The 23,043-nt window shown below is 44.2% G+C and overlaps 1 protein-coding gene across 7 annotated transcripts in view; it reads left to right on the top strand.

Moving 5' to 3' along the window:
- The window catches only part of TPCN1 (two pore segment channel 1), a 49,317-nt gene that overhangs the window by 6,678 nt on the left and 19,596 nt on the right, over positions 1 to 23,043 (top strand). For 3 of the 7 annotated variants that reach the window (XM_080394753.1, XM_080394754.1, XM_080394755.1), the window contains exons 3-10: positions 14,988 to 15,112; positions 17,656 to 17,832; positions 19,179 to 19,292; positions 19,552 to 19,682; positions 20,257 to 20,345; positions 20,956 to 20,990; positions 21,586 to 21,644; positions 22,447 to 22,546. In XM_080394753.1, the coding sequence (XP_080250879.1) occupies positions 14,988 to 15,112; positions 17,656 to 17,832; positions 19,179 to 19,292; positions 19,552 to 19,682; positions 20,257 to 20,345; positions 20,956 to 20,990; positions 21,586 to 21,644; positions 22,447 to 22,546 (830 nt within the window). Of the gene's footprint in view, positions 1 to 10,768; positions 10,834 to 10,864; positions 11,593 to 14,987; positions 15,113 to 17,655; positions 17,833 to 19,178; positions 19,293 to 19,551; positions 19,683 to 20,256; positions 20,346 to 20,955; positions 20,991 to 21,585; positions 21,645 to 22,446; positions 22,547 to 23,043 lie in introns of those variants that run through there. The other 4 variants (XM_080394752.1, XM_080394757.1, XM_080394756.1 and 1 more) reach the window with 4 other exon arrangements.

Genomic DNA, 23,043 nt, shown 5'->3' on the forward strand with positions numbered 1-23,043 from the left:
GGTGGACAGGTAGGCTTCATTACTTTGTTATAAGGAGGTGCTGTTTTGCATTGCTGTGCATGATTTGCGGGTTTTTTTAGTATGTACCTGCTTAAAATTTATATAGAGAGGGTTTTTTTCTGAAGCACAAGTGGTAGTTTGGTGTTGGATTGTTGTTTATGCCTCTGAAAGTCTCATTTCTCCAACCTAACAGCCTTGCATTTTGCAACTTCTGCCAGTGCTCTCTAATCCTTTCCTGGCCTAGATGACTTATAATGAATGTTTTAAGCAAGCAAAGCGAAGCAAAACTGCCTCTGAGATGAGTGAGGGGTGAAAATCTTGGAAAGGGAAATGAACACCCAAAATATAAGGAGATTATTGTTTTCTCCTTCAGTACAATTCGTTTCCCTGGGTGATGAGCTCTGTAAACTCAGAGGAAGGAGGTAAATGCTGCTTTTTAGGAGATGTGGGGTAACTTTTGATATGATGTTAGAAAAAGTAGAAAATATGTTTCTGCTTTTAACTTCCAAATGCATCATCCTCTGGAATCTCATTTATTTTGAGAATTCAGGTTTTAAGGCGGGACCAACTGCCTTGGCTGTGCCTAAGTACGTGCCGTACTGACAGGGTAGAGCTGATACCTTTGATTCAAGAGAAACAGCGCCGTGTTGTCCAGAACTCACAAAAGCATTTCTATTGAGACATTGTCAATGTGACACTGTAAATGTGGTACCTATAGAAGAAAAACCACAAGCAGACTAAAGTACCAGGAGGTATTGCGGGCTGCAGTTATCTTGTGTATTTATTTTTTTTGAGCCTGCCTTGTTTTCTTAGCCCTGCAGGAGATCGGTTTGCACAATGCACACATTGTGTGTTTCACAGTAGGATGCTTTGTCAAACAGAATCTCTGCACTGTTGACTCTTTGGCGCAGTAAAAAAAAAAAAAATCCCAGTGATTTCATCTTGAATGCCCCATGCTGTTCAAATCTGAGCGAGTAAAAGCGTATACAAGGTAAAGAAGACTTGGGTTAGTGTTCCATTATCCTGGAGTCAAATGTTTCTTTCTCCTTTGTCCTCTCCTGGAACACAAGTGATGGATATCATCTTTCTTGCATAATCACTGTAAATTAGGGAGGATGCTGAAGAGTGGGGCAAGGAGTCTGGAAGCTTCTTCTCACTCCTTCTGTGAAGCCAGGAGTAATGACCGTGATGCTTTGAGGAAGAGAACCCATTCCCTTCGTGTGTCTCTTCTCTAGCACGTGGCTCACATCGTTGTGATGTGAGAGCAGAAGAACAGGCTAGGCTAAGTGTTTTCTTCCCAACCTGGTGGCTTTAGTTGGAAAATGTGGGGGTAAGGGCAAATGCTATGGCATTGGAGGGCTCCGCTTTTTGAACAGGTGGTCCTGGAACTATAAAAGACGTTAAAGAGTTTGAAAGTGTTCAAGCTGCAATTCTAAATCGACAACTTTCCAGCTCTAACCGGTCACTCCTCAGCCACCGCAGCTGACTTGGGAACATTTGGCTCAGGAAGCGGAACAACAGTTGGAAACAAATAGTGATTAGTTTTTTCATGGCTTCCCAGGGAACGCATCAGTTTGTTCGTTTTCCCCCTCATTTTGGTGATTCCTGTGGATTTTTAAGGCACTGTAGATGCAGGATGTTCAGTTTAGCCAAGCTTGCTTACTGGCAGATTAAAATGAGCAAAGGCTGAGCACGCTGAGTTCACTCATCATAACCAATATGATGCTTCTCAGAACTTCCTTTGCCCTTGGTATCTTCACCGAGGAATCCTGCCTGCTGCCGTCAGCCCCCCTGCGTTGAAATCCCATTTTACCCATTTGAATGCTGTAAGAAGTGCTGTATAAACTAAACAGGAGCATCTGTGAAGTGGTTAGAGTTGTTGTTGATTGCCTTTTCCTTATTGCCTTCAGGGGATTTAAGCTTGAATTTGCTGGAAGTCGAATTTATGAGCCAGAACGCTCCATTTCTGATCCTTAAGCTGGGAAAAGTGCAATGAATTTGATAGGTCTTTCTCTTGCCTCCAGTGTCTCTGGCTTTTGATCCGGACCTTGCAGGGCTCTCCCCATGTCTTTAACATAATCCCTTTTTGCATGTTGAGAGGATGCCTGATTTTTACGTGACTTCTTTCTTTATGAAGAGGTGTAGGAGCAGCTTTAGGACTTCATCCATCTGCTTCTAGTGAGCAGTTGAGCAGGAAGCTCAGGCACCTGTACTGCTGATCTTTTCATCTGGGAGACAGGCAGAAAAGTACTGTTTGTGTTGATCCACCACAGTACTGCATGGTTGGTGAGAGATCCTGAGGATGACGAGAGGAGACTGCTGTGATTTGAATCATAGTGTGGGGGTTTGAAGCTTGTATCCAATGCTGGTTTTATAATCACGATCTGGTAGAGTCTGTTTGGAACAAAGGCTTTTCTTTTCCTACTTATGTGTGGGAATAAAATTTAGGATGTGTATCTCTGCACAGCCGCGTGAAACCCTCTGATTCTCTTGGGCTGGACACCTGAGCTACTCTTACATGTTCTATATGACTGCCTAGCCCATGGGTGGGTGTATATATTGTCATCTGGGAACGTCTGATCATCTGTATTTTATTCGAACTGCAACTGTTTTTCTGAGAATACTTTCACTATTCTCAACAGATTTGGGAAAGTTTATTGTACAAAAGTAATGTAGCCTGCTGAAAGATTTCACTAGAATGCACAAATACGTTCCTGCTCTTCGTTAACTAAATGAAGAAGTGCCTGTAGAATTAAGACTAAGTGATCAATCCTGCAAGTGGGAGCACTGAAAACTCCCCGGGGTCAAATTGTACTGGTGAGTTGGCTATGTCATTTACAGGATAATCAGACGTGGGAGGAGGAAGGCAGGGATGCCATCCTCTACAGCTAGCGCTTCTGCGGCCGCTGGCTGTAGGCATGGGGCTCCAAAGGAAGACTGTAAGGGCAGAAGTTTTGACTAGTACAATACTTCCACGGTCTGTCCCCTTATTTCTGTGGCATGGTCACCCTGGCTGGAGGCGATCTGTGCCTGGTGAGAGGCACAAGAGCTGTAGTGTAATCCATCTTGTAAATGCAGCATTCCTACAACACAAAGCAGCAGTGTCCGTCTGGTTATTTAGTTAGGTAGCGGTGAGTCACTGCAGAAAGAGGAAGATGCTGCTGTTTGTTGCCCATTTGCTTGTTTTTTGTCGTACAGAGGAGAACGTTGTTTCTCCAGGGTGCTGAGCAGACCAGAAGCACTGGAAATGTGTTTGAACAGAGAGGAATGCTTGCTGAGACCGGTTTGCTCTGTAGCTCTGCCTTGCTACCTGCAAGTAGTATTAAATGTTCTGCTTTTTCTGAACTGCTGGCACATGCAAACAAGTGACATTTTGGTCCTGACTGTGTTAAGTAAATGCTCACAAGCAACTTACTAAGGAGAATTTTGGCATTGGGGCAGGGGGGGAAGTGACCAAGGCAAAGCCCCTTCCTTTCAAATACAAGGCTGGTGGCAGGACCTTGTCTCTAGTGGTTGCAGGGGGAAGGATCCAAAACATTGAAAATTATTCATATACTTTGAGGGAACACACATGTATAGAAAACAAAAATGCTAATGGAAGCTTTAAAGCTGTTGGAGAGGCAGCAAAAAGTCACAGTGCAGGCATGTCTGTGCCGGCTAACATGAAAGCAGCTGCACCTCTATGTAGCAAACAAAGAAATAGAAACTGGGAGCGGAGGAAAATCACAAAGAGAAATGTGGTCGGCAGAGTTAAAGGTGTTCTAAAGGACTTGAGAAATAAAAAGACGTGTTAAGTGATGCTGGCCTGTTAGGAAGTCAAGGTTCAACACTGGTCAATAATGCTGCGGGGAAGCTCAAGAAATGCTGTATGTATTCTGTATTTATTGAAAAGCCAGATGACCTGGTCATTGTGTGATGTATTCTTCCATTCCCACAGTAACTAAAGTAGAGATTAAACAGCTGATTCTAAAGGTAGGCATTTAAAAATCAGCAGATGACTTGTCATTCTTCCTTTAGGCTGAAGCTGAGGCAGTCTGAATGTTGCAGTGATAGCAACTTTCTCCCAGACCCAAAAGGTATTTTGCACCAGGCTGGAGATTGCAGGCCAGCCAACCAAACAAGGTTTCCAGGCAAAATAATGGGAAACCAGCAACAGCTCTTCTAAAATCTGTATTGAAAGGACAGGTTTTCATGTCAATCAGTGTGCATTTATGAAAGGGTGAGTGGCATATGAACCTTAAGTTTTTGTAAGGTTACGAGACAGACTGACAATGTTTTGAGAAGGCACTTGTTTTAGCACCTGTGTGGCATTTTGATTGAGGAAGTGAATCGTATAAATCAGCACTGTGTAGCTAATGGCTCTGTAAACTGGTTGATGGATGGGTCTCAAAATCCAACTGGTTATTGGGACTGGTTAATTAATAGCTATGTTATTAGCAAAGACTGTAATATAGGTTATTGGATTTTGTCCCTGTGCCAACTGTAACATTTCTTTCTGATCTGGAGAAAAAAAAAAAACTATTTTTTTTTTAGGAGATGCCATAGGTTGAGGGCATAGTAAGAGTGATGAAGGGAGCTTAGTGATTAGAACTACTTGGTAAGATGGATGCAGGCAAGCCGTGTGCGTATTGCTGTGACCAGCTGTAGGGCCTTGTATCTGTAAGGGTGGAGGGGGCTGCCTTGGCAGGCAGAGAGGCTGAGCTGAGTCTGATGTCATGAGCAACTGAGCTGAAAGTGAGCATGTGGGACACTTGGCTGGTGAGACGGCGAATGTATTCCTTGGTCTTTCCAATAAAAATAATGATGAGGGTAGGCAGGGAGGTGATACCGCAATCCATGCTGGCTGTAGACTAAGCGATGTGTTCATGCTTGGTGTGTTTCTAGTGCCTTTGCTCCAGCTCATCCGAGATCCAAGGGCTTGAAGGTAGCTTCAACTGGGGAACAGTGGAATTGTGTTGGTTGAAGCTGGGGAAATTCAGACAAGAAATAAGGCATGTATTTGTGGTTAATGTTTGGAACCACTTTTAAAGAGTTGGAGAGGTTCTGCAGTGCTGGAAGTCAAAATTGTCTGTTTTCTGAAGATATGGTTCTGTATGACTGTAGGACTTGAAGTAAGGACCAGTTGAGGGAAAGCCCTCTGGCAGCTGGCTTGCAGATGTCAAACTGCTGATTTAACTCCTTCCTTCCTTTCCAGCTGTTACATGTCACCTCTTCAGTTCCTGCCAGCAGCAGTTTCAACCAAATGTGCAGAAGTCGTTTGTTTTTGTTTTGTTTTTTCTTTTTCTTTTTTTTTATTTCCTCTTAATGGAGCGCAGTTACGCAGCACTAGAGGCTGGGGTTTCCCCCATTCCTTTACATGCATCTTCATCTGAAGTTGGCAGCTTCTCTTTCCTGGCTGAGACACAATGATGAGGCAGAGGAGTTGTGGCAGTGTTGTATTTCAAAAGAACCGGTGTGGTGGAGTCTTGTTCTGACACTACAGAATGCAATTACCTACTTCTTCCTACTGTACCACAATAAATAACTTTCATTGGTCTCAGTCTGTCGTGGTAAGACATTAGAGTTTTGCTGTGAAATTATTTAACTGAATTTATCTCATTTTTTTGCTGTCCCTCTCTCTGTAGGGCAGAAAGGTCCGTATGACACACACCTTATTATTGCGTACTCCGTTCTAGTCCTGCTCCAGCGCGGGGTGGCCACATGGGAGATTTGTTGCCCAAACTAAATACCATTTTCTCACATAAGGAATGTGCTTCCTCTCTCTTTCCCATTGCTACCTTTGTGACTTCTCTGGAGAGCTGCTGGCTGGTGGCTGGAACTGGCAGTAGGACCTGGCAGCACACTGCTTTCGTTAAAAAGGCCAGATTGCAGCTTAATCAAACATCTTTCCAAACTGCATCAGGAAAATCCAAAGGCTCTGATTTGGAGAATTCAAATGAGGAACACGCTTTTAAAATGCTGACATTGTGTTGTTACCGATGTTAAAGCAGATCTTTAACATGTTAAAACCATGAGGCATTGGTTTCCCTTTTTGGAACAAAAAGAGGAAATTCCTTCATGTAACAGGATGTGTTAAAGATATATCTGAGGGATTCTGATATTGTCTCTTTCCTTTTCTGTTACTTCTTCAAAAATTATGAATTAGAAATGTGTGTGTATTTCATGCCTGGCCTCTCCATAGCTTTAGGCAGAGCTGGTCACCTCTTTCTTTGTGGTTGTGGGTGGGGGTTTTTTGGTGGTTTTGGGTTTTTTTTTTTGTTGCATTCAGCAAAAACTTCATCATTTTGAATTGTTTTTTTCATTCAAAATTAGTTGTTTCATAGAGCTTCTCAATGGCTTGGATATTTAATTCCAGTTACAGAATAATTTTATCTCTGTGTCTGTAAAGCCTTTGTTGCTGTGATATGATCGGACTAACAAGATTATAGAGCTTATTAGTTGCTGAAAGGATGGGTAATGTAAGGTTATAGGTGATCCCTCTGTTGTGGCTTTGACTTTACGTTTTGTGGTACAGAGGTAATTTGTTAAGATTGGAAATGAAGCGTATGAAACTGACAGCAATTTGGCTTAACACACAAGCAAGATTCTTAATTATATTTTCTTAATGCAGCCTTTCCTTTTACACTGAAAACACTTTGGTTTTGACTTTACAGCTATGTTAAGAAGCAGGTACTCCTGTGTTACACAGTCTCGGATTGCGGCGGGTGCCTGGTTCCAGCTCTTTGTGTGGTATTTCATGGACTTTCTCATGCAGGAGGATTTAGTCACACACCCGTCAGAAAGCAGCTTTGTGGAAGGGGTCTTAGGTGTGTGGTGGTTTGCATGAGCTGCTGGAAGGTGCTGCAGCTGAGGAGCAAGAGCCGGTGGGGTAGGTAACGTTATTCTTACAGGATGCAGCTTGGGGAGTCGAGGAGTGATCCTCCTCTGTTTCACTGTTGACTGCCGCCACGGCTTTTGAGCGGTGTGGTCTGGTGAACTAGTGAGGCTTTTAGGAGTCAGGGTGAAGTGGCCTCTCTGAGGGTGACAAAGCATCCCTCAGTTTGTCTTCAGCTGCTGAAGCCTGTCACTAACCCAGTTGTGGATACCGAATATCCCAAAAGGGAGGGATCTGGCCCTCTGCCTCTTGCTGCTTTGTATATAGAAGTGAAAATTGTCCAGCAATCAAACATTTTCTGGTCAAAACTTCCCACATAACATTGCAAGAGGGAAAAAAAAAAAAAAGTCCCAGAGTGACTCAAGGTTGAGATCAAAGGAAGGAGCAGGTGCCTTGAAGAGACGAGGCAGTGAGCTGCACAGATGAGGATCTCCAACCAAATGATCTGGGCTGGTGTAGATAAAATTATCCTCATCCTTATTTTCTTAGAAGTCTTTTACTTTTTTTTTTTTTCTTCTTCCTTACAAATGTCTCTTTTTGTCTGCAGCAGGGTGGTGCAGGAAGTAAATGTCTGAGTGAATCATCATAGTTCATCCCTCATTTTGAACGGCTAGTGAGCCGCAGAGCAAATGGTTAACTAAATACTGGCTCTGACCCAGTCAGAGCAAGAGCTAGCTGGAGCCACGGCTTCTTGCTGAGACAAAACCATTTCCTACCATGCTTTAGCCCTTCTGTCATTGTGTTTAGTTTGTGTATCAGGGTTTTTACACGTGTGCAGTGCAGATGTTAGCAAGGATACATGGTCTTCTGATTAAACAATGCAAGACTTAAGCTGTCTTCAGGATAAGAAGATAGGCAGCACGATTGATAAGAGGCAGTAGTATATAAAAAGTGGCTTACTATGCTGGGGGACATCTGCTCATCCTTCATGTGGATTCAGCTCCCTGTAGTGTGGCGGATGATATTATGAAATGAGCTTGTGTTGATGCCATAGGAACTCATTGGATTCTCGAATAAAGGCAAGGACGGTAGACTTCAGTCACCTCGTACCACTAACACAAAGTGGCAACATCCATATTTTTTCAAAAACTTTTCTGTGTTAAATAGGAAGCTGAAGTGACTTTATTTGTTGAGCTTCACAGCAAGCGAGTGCTGTGAGAATATAGCAAGACAAAGAGCCCTGAGGCCTCTGCATATGTTTCTGCTGTGCCGTCGTCTCTAAGGAAGAGCATGACTTGGTTACGCTGACTTGAAATATTCGGAAGTATATTATTTCTCTTGCAACAGAAGGGCTTGGCACTGCACTCAGTTGGAGATGCCCTGTTTTTCCTAGGCAACAAACTGCTAGTAAATTGTTTAGGCTTCCCAGTGGCTGTTAAATTCCTTCCCATAACACCCCTTGAAAACAGGATGGGCACCAGAATATTTTGGGCTGCAAAGATCAGTCCTGCGATGCGCCTGTTGGCACGGCACTGAAGGCAGCAATTGTACTGTTTGTCCCTCTCACCTCCAAGATGTGTGGCCAAGTGCCAAACCAGCTGTGCTTTCCAGGCAGCTTCCAGCTTTTTTTCTCCTGGGTAGGTGAGTCTGGCCTTGAAGAGACACATGTACGCATGTTCCTGCCTCAGCACTTGGAAAGGAGCAGTTTCTTATCAACCACATTGGAGTGGGGAGGAAAGATAAATCCTCTGGAGGTAAAGCTACTTGGCCTATAAGCACTTGGAAGGGAAAAATGCCGTCATCAGTGCTGATACAACTCTCAACATACTTGACTAAAATCTTGCCTTTGGGACCGAAGGTGCCTGTACAGCTTGGGTTGGGGAAGGGTAGGCATCTACTTCATTTCCATGTTTTTTCATGGATTTGCATCTTCTGTAGTGGGTACTCTGTGCGGTTCAGCTGATGATGGCTTTTCAGGAGAAGAGGAGTGCTTCTGGTTGTCTGACAAATAAATACTGACTTCCTTCTGCAGCCTTGTTCGTCCTCCCTGCAGCTTCCGAGCAGAGTCGCTGAGAGAGGTGGCAGCTTCAGCATGGGGATCCTGCACTGGGACAGGTCTTGTGTATGAGGTCAGGAGGTCCAGGAGCACCATGAGCATCTTTGAATCTGCTGGGATCTACCTTCTGCCATGGGCTCATGTTCAGTGTTGCTGGATGTCTGGATATGTTTCTTTCAAACTGAAAGCTTGAGCTGTGTGACTAGCTGAGTTTGGGTAATTAGGTACAATTACAGTCAAGGTGGATGGTATAAGAAACCAAGATGGCTCCAGTTAAATGGTGCAGCAGTCACTGGTGAGGGGCTGCAGCCGAGTGAATCGCAGACTGCTCTGCTTCGTGCCCTTTTCCCTGCTTGCAAAGGGGATGGAGCCTGCCCATGGGACCCTTGTGCTGGTAAGGTCAGGTTGCACGTCTGTGTGGACTCTTGCAGCAAACTTGTAAAATGTTTGCTCAACTCCGGGAAGTTACATTTGCCTTGGACAGCCTGCACTCCTGGAAGTGTGTCCAGCTCCAATAGCAAAAGACACTGCTCCTGTTAAAAAACATGGCTGGCAAGTGTGCTCCCTTTCCAAGTATTCATGCCTCTTTCCAAAGAAGAAATAACGGCCGCAAGGGCAGAGGTAAATGCAAGACAGCAGTTCTTAGAAACAAGGTTGCAAGGAGGAGAGAAAAGACAAAGCTGGTGCCAGGTTATATTTATTTAAGAAGGAATCTGACGGTTAACTGATGATTTGGTGTTCTCTTTCCCTGTCCTCCTCCTCTGTGGCCTGGTGGCTGGTGCACTGCAGAGTGTTCTATCAGCTGTCACGTCTCCAGTTGTCTGAGATGGTTATTGGAGCTGCCTGGAGCATGTGCCCGGGGCAGCTTGACCTTACCTGACTGCAGGAGGTTATACTTTGCTTGCTTTTCTCTCTTCCCACTCTGTTTGGTGAATCTACTTGCAGGAACCTTCTACAGCAATGAGAATGAAGATGCGTCCTGTCTCCAAAGTCATGTGTCCTTGGCATTTCTTTTTTGCCTGTCAAGAGGAATACTACTTGCACATGCAACATGAGTAACTTATGTATTGCTGTCTTACGTTGACTACACACATGATATGTAAACAGTACGAATGACAGATTTAACCGTAAGAATATTTTCCCTGAATTATGTCACTTGCCCTGCCTTCCACACAGTTTGCAGAGTTCTGTCATCACAGGTATGCTTGCTAAAATAACATTATCTGGACAGGATGGCAACTAGCAACTCCACCGAGACCTTCCTCAACCTTTTAGGAGAAAGTCCTGGTAAGTCCAGTAAAAGGCACATGGCTTTGGAGTCAGTTGAGGAGCTAATTAGAGGCATCTCAGTCTGTTTCAGTGGAACGCCATAAAAAGTGTGTGCTATCTAGAAAGCAGAACATCTGGCAAACAGGCTAATGAGAGCCAGACTGGGGGAGCTCCGAGGCAAATGTGAGAGCTACCCTGTAGAGTTTGTTTATAACTCTTTGAATTTGTGGGAGGTTACTAGTGTGTTGGATTTTTAAAAATTATTACTATTTATTAAAACCAATGCAGACATCTAAGATCAAACAATGAAAGTCCGAATTGGCTTCACTTTGATGTATAATAGCCTGGCTGGGAAGGGTATTTATCCCTCGTTCCTGTGAATGTTTTTGTCTCTTCCTCCCCTCTCGGCTCTCCCCTCGAGATTCCCCCGTGGCTGCGTGAGCTTCTCCAAATGAGGGGAGTTTGTTTGCTCTCTCAGCCAATGTAGAGTTTTTCCTTCCCCTAAGCAGGGAATTTGTTTTGCAAAGGGAGAGGTTTGGGCTCTGGAAAGTTTATGCTCCTTCTCTTTCTTTCTTTTTTGTTTTTTTGTTTTTTATTGTAATGATGACATATGGAAACTATTTACACAGGAGCATGCTCTGCTGCACTGAATGGAAATGTTGGAGTCCCGGCAGTATCGTTCCGGATGCCTTGTGTAAGCAGCCAGCTGGTTTTGCTTTTTCTTTTTTTCTCTTTTCTTTTTTTCCTCTCCCTTTCTCCCTTTTCAGGGAACGTCTGGGATAAGTTACACAAGTGTGGAAGGAAGCTTTGCCATCTGTGAGCAGCTCAGTTCGTTTACTTTGTCATGCCCCTTGTACTGTGAGCTTCACAAATATCAGTTTTCTTTTTTTGCTGGGGGGGGAGGAGGGTAGGGGGGAAGACTCCTTGCTGTGACTACTCAGCACTTTGACTCCTTTCCCATTAGTGGTTCATCTTCGCTGGTGAGCAAATTCTGCTATATGCCAAAACAAGAGAGCGTGGCACATGAAGCCTTGCTTTTACCACCACACTCATGCTTAAATGCTCTTTGTCCCACAGCTGAGCCTTCCAACAACTTGCACTTAGAAACAGCCTGCTGCTAAGACAGTGATAGGGAAACGATTCAACTGAAGTCTGAGCCACCTTCCTCAGAGGGGAGGGGAGAAAATGTTTAGTTCTGCAGAGAGCAGATGAAAATCTTTTGTGCGTAGCTTTCCCATGAGGAAGCTGCGAAATTGAGGATCGGCTTTTGGAGGAGAGGGAGGGAGAAACTTCAGGTCTGACTTGTCTCCCTCTCCCCAACTCCGAACACAAGCGTGCCCGCTTCCCGATGTGGTGGCTGCCATGCAGTGGAGGGAACTGCCTGCCATCTACTTCGAGGATTACGGGAGTCCTGTGGAGAGATCCTCCTATCTCATTGAGCTCGATACTAATGGTAAATGCCGTCGGGGATGTTCTGCAGCACGAGCTGAGCGGAGCGGAGGTTGCATTAGTCTGTGTCATTGTTATCATGGGAGCAGCTGAGGAAATTAGCTAGCTGGAGGGCTGCCAAACAAATAGTCAGAGGGTTGCTTTTCAAATTTATTATTATTTTTATTATTATTTATTACCCAGATGATGCTGTTGCCTCAGGGCTGCTAGATCAACCTTCTGGTACCTGATGGGGAAGGAGCTGATCCACAAAATGCAGCTCCCCACTGGAACACTTCACCAGTACATTTTCTGTTGTCTGTGCCTAGAAAGATGATGGCTGGTTTGGACAGGAAGAAAACATCTTTGTGTCTAGAGTTATCTTTTGTTTCTGATTTGCATCTTTGAGTGCTCTTTTGTATTTGCAACCTTGGTCTCACTGGGACATCTCTTCTGTTTCAGCTGCAAGTCCTCTGTGTGAAATGCAGGGAGGGGTCCTGGGTTTTTCTTGTGGTGTATCTTTCCCTAGTGTTGATCCTTTTCAGATCCTTTCAGAGAGAGGTTGGTCTTCGTGAAAGAACTATTTCAGGGTTAAAGGTAGTTTTGGCATGTTTTGGTAGGGCACAGTGTTCAGCTGTTTTGTTTGATGCTACAAACCTTTGCTGATTTGACCACAGTATGTTTTGATTTTCTTAAATTTTGTATATACTGTAATGCTGCAATAACATGGTAATATTGCAAGCAACCTGCTTAATATGTCCCTCTTCCCCAAAAGAGCTCTTGCAGCCAAGGTGTTGATTTCTCAATATTCCCTAAACTGTGTGAGATGAATCACACTCGGATGTTCTCTGAATGCCTGCTGTGTTTTGAAGGCGAGTTCTGGAAAGGCCTGAAATTCCGGCTCCTGTTAGCACCTTCACAGTTGTTGCTGGTTTAAGTAAGGCATCCTGCAGCCTCACCCAGCTGGCAGGTCATGAAGGAGCTGTGGGTGACATGCTGTAAAGCTGCCCAGGTAACATTGTGGATGGCCCTGGGCAGCTTCAGGAGGCAGGTTATGTGTGGTTAGAAGAGGTTGCACTCTCTGCTCCAAAGTACCAGCCACTTGTGCACCTCAGCAAGGTTTGGGGGTGTTTGGTAGCTCTGTGCCTGTCGATGGTAATGTTTGAGGTCTTTGAGGCTGGGGGCTGGAGGCCACTTTCTGCTCTACCTGTGCTGTGACCCAGCTTAGTGCCTCGTGGCGGGGCAGGCAGGCAGGGTGGGACTGCAGCGTGTTTCGTCTGGTAGCAAATGGTCTGTTAGGATGAGAGGACTGGAAAATACTGGGCTTCTGGGCAGTAAAGATTTTCAGCAGCAAGTCCAGGTTCTGATGAAGATGTGCTCCTTCTGCTCCTCTGTTAAGCCTTTAATGGAAAGAAGTTTTTGCTATCGAGCTGCAGTTTGAGGGAGGCTGTCTCTTTGAAACACATACACAATAAAAGCTTCATAAATAACATTTAAGAACTTTTAAGAGCTCACAATATAATGCTTCTGGTTTTTTGCATATTGCTGTCATCTTTCAGCTAAAGAGCAAACAAACCTGGAAGACTGCCATTCCAGTTCTGTGTATAAATAAAAAGCTCCATCATTCAGTTTCTTCAAGAACTGTGCTCATTTGAGGTGTAGAAGGGGTGTGGGGGAGGAATCTGCCTCAATTCAATCATTTGTCCAGATTTTGAGTGGTATTTTAAGGGTGTGGGGGAAGTAAGGAAGAGAAATAGGTTTAATGCTGCAGGATTCTCAGCAATCTGAGTATGCAATCTAGAAAGTCTTCACAAATCCCAGATATATGCTATCTTAATTTGATTTGAGGGTGGAAAAGGCACCTGTGGCTCTGCATCGGTGAAGGGGTTTCTGATTTCTTTCCATTTTCTGCCAGAAGCACGTGGTGCTGTTGCCCTTGGTGGGTGCAGAGTTTTTGGCACAGACTCTTTCTCCACTCCGGAGGGTGTTCTAGAAAGACTGAGTCAGTAATTCAATGAGGATTATTTTGTCGTAGCAAAGAGATGCAGCAAATCTTCAGCATGTTGTCATGAGAGAGGAAAAGAAGCTCATTTTTCCACTCTCCCATAATTCTTGTAACACAGAGAAAAAGCTAACGCATCACAGCTTCTGTGCTCATAAAAAGGGGAAAATCGGCGCTTTTATACTGGCAAGATCAATTTTACATGTACCTCCTTTGGGAACCTGAGGAAGTGGAGGAGGGAAGTCTGTACTGAGAGCAAGAACAACTCTGGTTTGGGGGCATGATTGAAACTGTAGAACTGAGTGCGTGGCCAGCTCCACCACAGGTTTCACGCATGGCCTCTAAGCAGGTCTCGCTTCTGTGGGGTCTCTGCTCAGTATTCTTTGTCAAAGGTGCGAAATAAAAATCCCAGTCCCAGAAGAAGAAATCAACTGGCATTCCCTTTTTGTCTTCCTGCAATTCCCAATAATTTGTGCATGTTTTTTTTCATGTATCTTAATAGCACTGAGGCTGCAGAGTGCAAAAAAGGTGGCAAGTATGATGGAGTTTATGTACGTGCCTTGTGGGGCTGTCCCATGGGAAGGGCACTATGTATGTGTAGCCATGTTTGGGAGTTGATTTTTGCAATTGAATTGTATTTTTTTCAATGCAATCTTGAATTATGAAGTCTGGTTCAGATGTTCAGTAAAGTGTAGTTTTATAGTGCTTTACTGGTACGAAGGACATACTCTTAGAACTTTCAAAATCAATCTATGGGATATGAACAGAAAATTAATCTTGTTGTTTGTTTTCATCAGAGGGATATTGGTACTTATCTGCATCAAAAAGAGCGTTGCAAAGTTGCATTGTTTAATGACTCTGGAGACCTCTGAAAAATGAGGCTTTCTACTAAAAATACTGACTGCTGCTATTAGTGTGCTGTACAGCTGCTACACTCAGACTGATTTCCCTTGCCTGTGGTAGTCATGTACTCCATTCTTCCGTGGTCTGTCCTACCATTAAATGTGAAAAGGCAGTGTTCCTTTAGCAAGCCCGCTTTATTTTGCGAGTTGAACATCCTCAGAGACTTCTAGCTGTTAGCTGCCTGTTTATAGTTTATGACTGCTGATAGTACGCTGTGAACATGACAGCACAGATCTCCTGAGCCAGGAGACCTGCTTATTGTACTAAATAGGATGCTGTGTCTTTTGATGATCTTCCGGGAACATTCCCCTGTTGAAGCACTGAGTTTGAGTGTGTCTCTTGAAAGCTCCTACATGGGAAGAATCAGTTTGTCTGTACAAGCTGCCAGTTTCCTGGGTTCCTCGGCCATGTCAGATGTTGCCTCTGGTCCTAGTGCCTGGCTTGTTTACATGCTTCCTGATCAGTCTCAGCTAGCTTAATTGTAAATCAGTTTTTCTCTTATTGTACTGATGCAGATGGAGGTAGCTATGACGTTATTAATGATGCATCCAGCCCTGCTGCAGGGGACTGCTGTGCGCAGCAAAGCTCTGCCCGACACAACTGGGAAATGAACTACCAAGAGGCAGCGATCTACCTCCAGGTGAGCCCTGCTGTTTGGTGTGAAAAATGGACTTCTGAAACTATGGTAGTTCTTGATTATAAGAAACAAAGAGCTTCTGTTTTGAGGTTAAAAACTTGGTGCTTTGCAAAGGAATCTGAGGTGTTGGGCAATGCTGGAAGTGCCTTCAGGTGGGCTCTGGCAAGTCATTTGGGAGCCACCGAACAAGCTACCCATCCTCTCCCATCTCTCCCAGTGTCAAGGACTGTAGTAGTTGAGGGATTCAGCACATGTTCAGCTCTGCCAGCTTGCCATGGAGATTTCTGTCACAGGTTATAGATCACTATTTCATCTCTTCAGTTGCTCCGAGGTGAATGGTCAGTGCTGTCCCGGAGACTTCTCGTGTTCTGGAAATGCCTTAATCCTGCCTTGGCCACAGATTTGATGGGTGGCCCTAGGATGTTTGTTTAGCATCAGTCAAGCCCTGCAGGTTATGTAAGGCACAAGAGAAGGCAGAGGTCTTGATTTCCACAGGAAGAAAGCATGCTGAGATTGAGATCAGCCCAGGAGTGAAAGTTATCGTATTTGAAAGAAAAAAACCCAACAAACAAACAACCCCCTCCCATGCTGCAGTTACAGGAAATGCCATCTGTTACTTGAACAAAGGTATACTATTTTTTTGGATTGCTGTATAGTCAGGTGTCATGAATTAGCTACCAAAACTGAGCTTCTCCCAGAGCTGTCCAGTCTGAAATTGTTGCTGGTTCCTTTCCTTTTTCGATCTCTTCATTCCCTTTCAAAGGCTCTGCATTGCAGCTTGAGATGCTTTGGACCTAGTTAGGTTTTTTGCTTAAGCTACTGCAGGGTGATTAGAGCCATTTGTCCCACCCTGCTCCTGCCCCACAGGACAGAAATATTGCTTCTCTGACGTTCTAAAACAGAGTAGGCTCGGACCTTTGGTAATACTTCAGCTTCATCATATGCTAGAGCAGCACTGGCAATGTAATGATAGCTCCAGCCCCTCCCAGGCTTTTGTTTAAACTCATGATTACTGGAGATGCTCTGCAAAGGGTCATTGAGTTGCTGCAGTGTCTGATGGTAATGTACACAGCAGGCTTGGCCCTTCAGATGCAGATTATTCTTGCTGCTGCCTTGACCAATGGTCATAATGACAATGTCCTTGAAATGCAGTAAACGTAACTTAAAGAGCATGAAGATTGTTTATTTGAACCAGTAGCTGCAGGCAAGAGTGTCTTATTTGAGTAAGAGGACTTTGCTGTCCAGCAATGTTTTGAATTGCTTGGCTACCAAGAAGCAGAATGTTGACTATTTTTCATTCTACAAGTGTGTTTTGTCAGGCGTGAATAAGAATGCCCTGCTGATCTAAGCTAGCACTCTCTTGAGGGGGGGGACGGACGGGGACTTGCATTTTATGGCGCTTGCTGCTGGGTTTTGTCCTGCTCACAATCTGGCTCACTGACCCTGCGGTGTGTGTGTGTTCTTAAACAGAATGTGAGCTTGCCTGTGAGATGAGTAAATGAGAAACATTTGAAACCCTTTTCTGAGTTAGTCTCCAGAATGCTTCACTTCTGAAAGGAGATCCTGTTTCCTGACCGTGTTAGCCATTTGCAATCACAGTTACTCTGCTTTCGTAGTAATAGGTTACTGTCCTTACAGCAATTGCTTACTTGGAAATATGTTAATTTAAAAAACACCAAAAAACTTCTTGTGCATCTGTGTTGATCTCTGATGACAGTTTCCAAGAGGCAGCAAGTTTCCTGTGAGTGACAAAGGCTCCCTTGCTTAATCCATTGACTCAAGAAAAAGAAGAAGCTGTTGGCTATTTCTGCATGAAAAACCTCTAAAATCTCCCCAAACTAAGTTCCATCCTAGAGGTAAAAATAGCAATGATGTAGCTGTTCAAAAATCAGTTGTAGGCAAACTGTTAGGATGGAGTATCTGACCTTTTAATGTTAATTACGCTTTCTAGTTAAGAGGGAATGACAAATCAGCATAGCGACTTGTTAATTTTTCATGGAGTCTGTCTTCTCACATTCGTGAAGCAGTAAACACAGTGTGTGCTCCAGTGTTTTCTCCCAGACATTTTGCAAGGCCAAGATAAGGAGAAGCAACTGTCAGCCAGGTGCCCTGGAGCTTATCTGTGTGTTTTCGTGTTCTGTCCTGGAGAAGTTGAATCAAATAAGTCTGTAAAACATGTGGAAGTGGTTGCAAGTAAATGAAGTGCTGTGTTTTATGTTGGGATGTTGTCTAAAGTTTCTTTGCCTACCTTCATAAACTCTTTCAGCACTGTTCCTCATTTTGAAAAGACTCAAGAGTTTCTGAAGCAGGAGTTTGTGGATATTAATGAGTTTCATTACTGAAATATGCTTATGAACAGAAGGGGATGGCCTGTGTGTGTTGAGTTCATTCCTCGATAAACAGATCAATGTCAGGCTGTAAAGTGGGAACAGCCTGTTGCGAATTGTATCTAATCCTTACAAAAGTCTGCCTTCTTCATGTGGAAAGCTGTGTTATAGTACTTTGAGTCACTAATGCTGTCCTCTTCTTTATTCCTGCTGCCCTAGGAAGGAGAAAATAATGATAAGTTCTTCACTCACCCCAAAAATGCCAAAGCACTTGCTGCCTACCTCTTTGCACACAATCACCTTTTTTACCTAATGGAGCTGAGCACGGCACTGCTTCTCCTGTTGCTGTCTCTCTGCGAGGCGCCAGCTGTTCCTATGCTCCGTCTTGGCATCTTTGTGAGTACTTTGGGGCAAAATGAAGAAGTTCGCCTGTTTTCTGGTGGTGGGTAAGAGGAAAAAGAAGGCTAAACGTAGAGGAAGAAGGTAGCAGCAGTAGGAAAAAAAAACCACCTGGCTTTTTCTGTAAATTGGCTGACAGCAGATATGTGAGCCAGACCAACATCCTTTTTTCATCTGATGTATGTAGACCACAATGAAAGTGACACTTACGTTATCAGTTTGTGAAGTTCTTAAATTTTGTAACTGAGAAGTAGGTGGTTTTTCCTTTTCCTTGAGGTAACTCAAAAATCTGTGTACTTTGAGAGGTGGTTTTAAAGTCATTGTCAAGGTTGGTGCCATTACCCCAGCACCACCGCTGGTTCCTAGAACACAAACAAATCTCAGCCTGGGACAGGCTAGTAAACCTTCTCCTGTCCCCTCCTCCCAGTGTTGTGAGGACTGTTTTTAACGTCCGTGTGAGTGACTTGAAGTTTTATATCTAACCTTCACAAAATGCAGGTTGAGAGAAGGGATACACAAACTGGTGTGTGCTGTTGCCAGTCCACAACCATTTCGTGAGGTACCGCTGTAAGGCACAGCGCTAGGAGCTGCTGGTGCTGGTGGGAGACCCTGCATCTGCTTTTGGAGCTGTTAATGGTACCCTAGGACCATGCCAGGGGTATAGAACAGCCTTGACAGCCCTGGGATCAGTGTGTTCTTCAAAATGAGTCAGGGCTGCGTAAGTCAGTTTGGGTTTTGAGTTGTGGCTAAAGCTGAGGTTGTACAAAATACTGTCATCTTTTTTGTGGTGCATTTTGCATCTTCCAACAGAGAAGGGGTCCTTCAGCACTGCCAAAAGCAGTGTTCTATTCCAGAGCTTGATCAGGACCCTGTTTGTGGTTGTTCAGAATGTCTAGTTAAAACCCTTCTCTATGTAAATTCTCTCTGCCCAGCAGCTTTTCTTGCATTTCACTAAAAAAATTACAGTATCAATTTTTTGAAAGTGTTTCTGCTCAAGTTGCAGGTGTCTTGCCCTTTTGTTTCAAATCTATCAATACTTTTTTTTTTTTGATGTGTTATTCCAGCCCGAAAGGGATGTGGATTTCAAGAAATTCTGGGCTGATGCTGATTAGAGGAAGATTGTACAGGCTTTAATAAAAGCACAAAGCAATAAATGTAGAAACTTTGAAAAACAGTGCTGTGCTAGCTTTAAGAGTGGCCTTGGGTTTTCCTGCATGTCGCGGAGTTGTGCTCTGACTGTTGTCAAACCCATGTGCTGCTTGAAATAGGGCAGAATCGTGGCCTCTGATGTGCTGCTCCTTGTAATCAGAAGCACTGATTTAAGCTTTGCTGTATTGTAACAGGTCCATGCAACCCTGGAGCTGTTTGCATTAATTGTGGTAGTCTTTGAACTCTCAATGAAGATGAGGTGGCTGGGCTTCCAAACCTTTATCAGGCACAAAAGGACTATGGTAAAGGTAAGTTGTCTGTTTGATGGTCAGTGTTTCTCCTTCAACGTCTTCGGGAACCAAAGAACCAGATTAAATACTGGCCTGTACTATAGCAAAGATGACCTAGCCATGTGTCCTGTGTGCCAAATGATTCATGTGAGATCTCTAAGCTCTCAAGAACAACTCCCATCCTTAAAGTGTCCAAACAAATGGATGGTCAGTGAGAGCTCTGTCTTTCCCAAAAGGAGACTGCAACTGTGCCTCTCATGAAACCACTTTTTTGCAGACTTGCGTGCTGTTTGTACAGTTTATAGAGGCCATCGTAGTGTTGGTGCGCCAAACCTCACACGTCCGGATAACCAGAGCTCTGCGCTGTATCTTCTTGGTGGACTGCCGTTACTGCGGTGCCGTCAGAAGGTGAGTGGTCAGCTGGCTGGGTTTTCTGCTCTCATGCCTGGGACTGGGGTGGGGAAAAGCACTCTGATCCCGCAGGCATCTCAGGAAAGTAATTGTCTTTCACGGACATTTCAGATCTCAGGCATCTTTTGTAATTGTGACCTAGTGTCTTGCCTATGTAGGGAAATTTCATAGGTAGTAGCTTTGCATATGCTGATGGTACACAGTGCTTATATATACTGTCCTCAGCTGTATGAACTACCTCGGCGAGCACAACACTTGAATGTGGCTGTATTGTTTCTGGTTCCTAGGTTTGCCTGCAAACTGCACGATGAATCACAGAGCTAGTCTTTAGTCTGGAGAAGGAAAGTTGACAGGGTGACAGTAGTATTGTTTGCAGTACCTGAGAGCTGACTGCAAAGGACAGATAGGTAGCTTGGGAACAATCTTAACTTACCTAGCTTTCTACTTTTAATCCTTGGAGGAAGTGGAAAGTCAGTCCTCAAGTATGGTGTGTTGTTGGGGATTTTTCCTCTGCCAACTTGGAGGAGAAAACATGCAAGTTCTAGTTTATTTATGTTTTCTTATTTTTCAGAAATCTGCGACAGATCTTCCAGTCCCTCCCACCATTTATTGACATTCTTCTCCTCCTGCTTTTCTTCATGGTGATTTTTGCCATTCTGGGTGAGTTGTATTTATGGAAGATTGAAGTGGTGCTTTTAACCAGTTATTGTCCAAAATTAACACAAACAACTCGAATGAATACAAAGCTGATCAGAATCAGAGTCCTGCCAGGATCTTCCATTTATTCCATTTCATCCGCAGTCATCTGGAAGGCAGAATTAAAGATCAAAAAAATCTAGAAGCTGGGTATTTGATTTTGAGGCAAAAGTCCTTTTGACCTCTTCCAGAGAACAGTCTGTGGTGTGTGTGTTTGTGGTTTCCCAGTTCTGTTTCCATCAGCTGTTCCCCAATCTTGTAAGTTTAGTCTACATTCTCACAAAGCATGCGGCTGTCGTGTACTTGCTACAGTCCTGTATGCAAACCATGCCCAGAAAGTTTGTTTTCCAAAAGGATCGGTGAAATGCCAGTGACATTTTTTGGCAAACCTGTATGGAAAAGGCCTTTCAGATACTTGCCGCTTCATGGTGTCAGAGAGGGCTTAATCTTTGCATGACCTTCTCTTTGGGAACAGAGACTCATCACTGCGCTGCTCGGTATTAAAACAGACTTTATTTTTGATTGTTCTTTCCCTTTTTTCTCTCCTCTTTTACCTTCTGTGCTGTTTCTCTAGGTTTTTATTTGTTTTCTCCTAACCACTCTGATCCGGTGAGTATCGCTGGTTCTTTCACGTGAAGCTTGGGTCCCGTTTTGACTTGCTTAAGAATCAAACATTCCTGTGTAGACTTAGCTTATTCCTGTGTGGTGGCCAGGGAGGCCAGATGCTAGCTGCTCAGAGACGGTTACCCTGGTCTACCCCTGCTGGGAAGGAACTTCTTCAAAGTCAGGTTGTCCCAAAGGGAACGTTCACGGAGTTGTTCCTTGTTCTTGGTGTCTTAATTCAGCCAAATGAGCCACCTGCTGCTGTCCCCAGGGGAGGAAGGTATCTGGGTGAAAGCTCAACCACTTCGGACTGTTGCTGTCAGAGTCGAGCAGCCACTAGGTCCTGCTACTGATTGAGTCTGTAGCTTGCTGGGTGTAACTACTACAAAAATATGTAGATGAGCTTTTAATTTTTAAAGTCTTCACATGCCATCTCTCGGGCACCTTTAAAAAGGACCGATGCTGAAGTACCCTTTCTCTAGGGGAGGCATCAGGGAATTGTACAAATGCCTGTGTTCAAGTAGGTGGGTTGGTTGTTTTTTGAGTGAAATGTCACTATGAAGTTCTGCTTGCGTTTTGTCATGGGAGTTTTTTCTTTCAGTACTTCAATACCTTGGAGAACAGCCTCGTGAATCTCTTTGTGCTTTTGACCACTTCAAAGTAAGTTCGTGCTTTTCTAGCTCAGTCTTTCCCTTTACCCCTAAAGAAGTCTAGCAGAGCCAAGAGTTTATTTGCAGAAATGCTCTGTCTCCAAATACAATCCCTTTCCTCTGCATGACAGAGAGATTTCCTGGGTCAGCCTGCATAGGAAGAACTGGTATTTCATTTTGGTTTAGGACACTGTGACCTCAGATGCAGTTATCTCTAAGCGACTCGGACCTCCTCATCACTGTGAGGGCAGTAAGGGGGAAACGGATTTATTAGGCCTCGGTCCAAGAAGGGAGAGTTCTGTTTGTGCTCCTTTGTCAGCCAGCAATTTGCTGTTGTGAAGTAACTTCCTATTCCTCTGCTTCAGTTCACCTATCTGCTGGGAAAGGAGGATAACAACAGTGGGTAAATATTGATCTGCTGTCAGGGAGAGCTCTGAGGATTAGGAAATTAGCAGAGGATGGAATAAATCTTAGGTTGTAACACTCTTGCACCAAAGCTGTATTGCTGTCATTGCTAAGTATCGAAGCACAACCCTTAGCCACGTTACAAATCCCCTTTGCCCATTTGGTTTTGGGCTGTGCAAAGAATGTGCTTTTCATATTTATTTTTTTCATCATACCTCCATGTTCTTGCTGTTCGTTGCTAGGCACAAACTGCTGTGGCACGAGCAACCATGTGTTTCGCAGAAATGAGCAGATCTTTGGGTGTGAGTTTGCACACACACCTGGGTCCTGTGCCTTTTGCCTTCGTAGCGGGAAGCCTATAGCATGAGCTATTTGGTGCTTAAACTCGTGTCTTTTTTTGGATGCAGTTTCCCTGATGTGATGATGCCATCTTATGCCCGAAACCCCTGGTCCTGTGTCTTCTTCATAGTGTATCTGTCCATTGAGCTGTACTTCATCATGAACTTGGTGAGTCCCCTGAAGAAGCACCCAACTTCTCTCTGCCTGACTTTGGAGCTCCTTGCCCAGCACAGCCTTCCCCATTCCCAAGAGTGCTCTGTAATGATCTGAGACCTTCTGGCAAAATACTTCCAGAAATGACAGCTTTGCTACAGATAGGACTCTTTTAATGTTTAACCAGAAGGAATTGAGCTAAATCACAGAAACCAGAATGATACAAGTCTCTTTCAACTTCTCTCACATTAATATCATGCTTGGAGTGACATACTCGGCTGCATGAAATTTATTGTTCTTTTCTGTCTTAATTATTTATCATAAGATGGCATTTTATTATCTGGGCTTGCCTGAAATACTTTGTAAATCAGTTTGAGGGGAATGGAATTACTAAGTATGGCAGGACTTGAAGGGTGCTGGTGACAGCAGTGTGAGAGCATAGCTGCTGTGCTGGCTCTGCTTCTTGCGACACCTAGGGCAGGGCCAGGACCACCAGCTCAGGGGAGGATGTG

This window comes from Falco punctatus, assembly GCF_963210335.1.
Source record: "Falco punctatus genome assembly, chromosome: 1".
Taxonomy (NCBI): Eukaryota; Metazoa; Chordata; class Aves; order Falconiformes; family Falconidae; genus Falco; species Falco punctatus.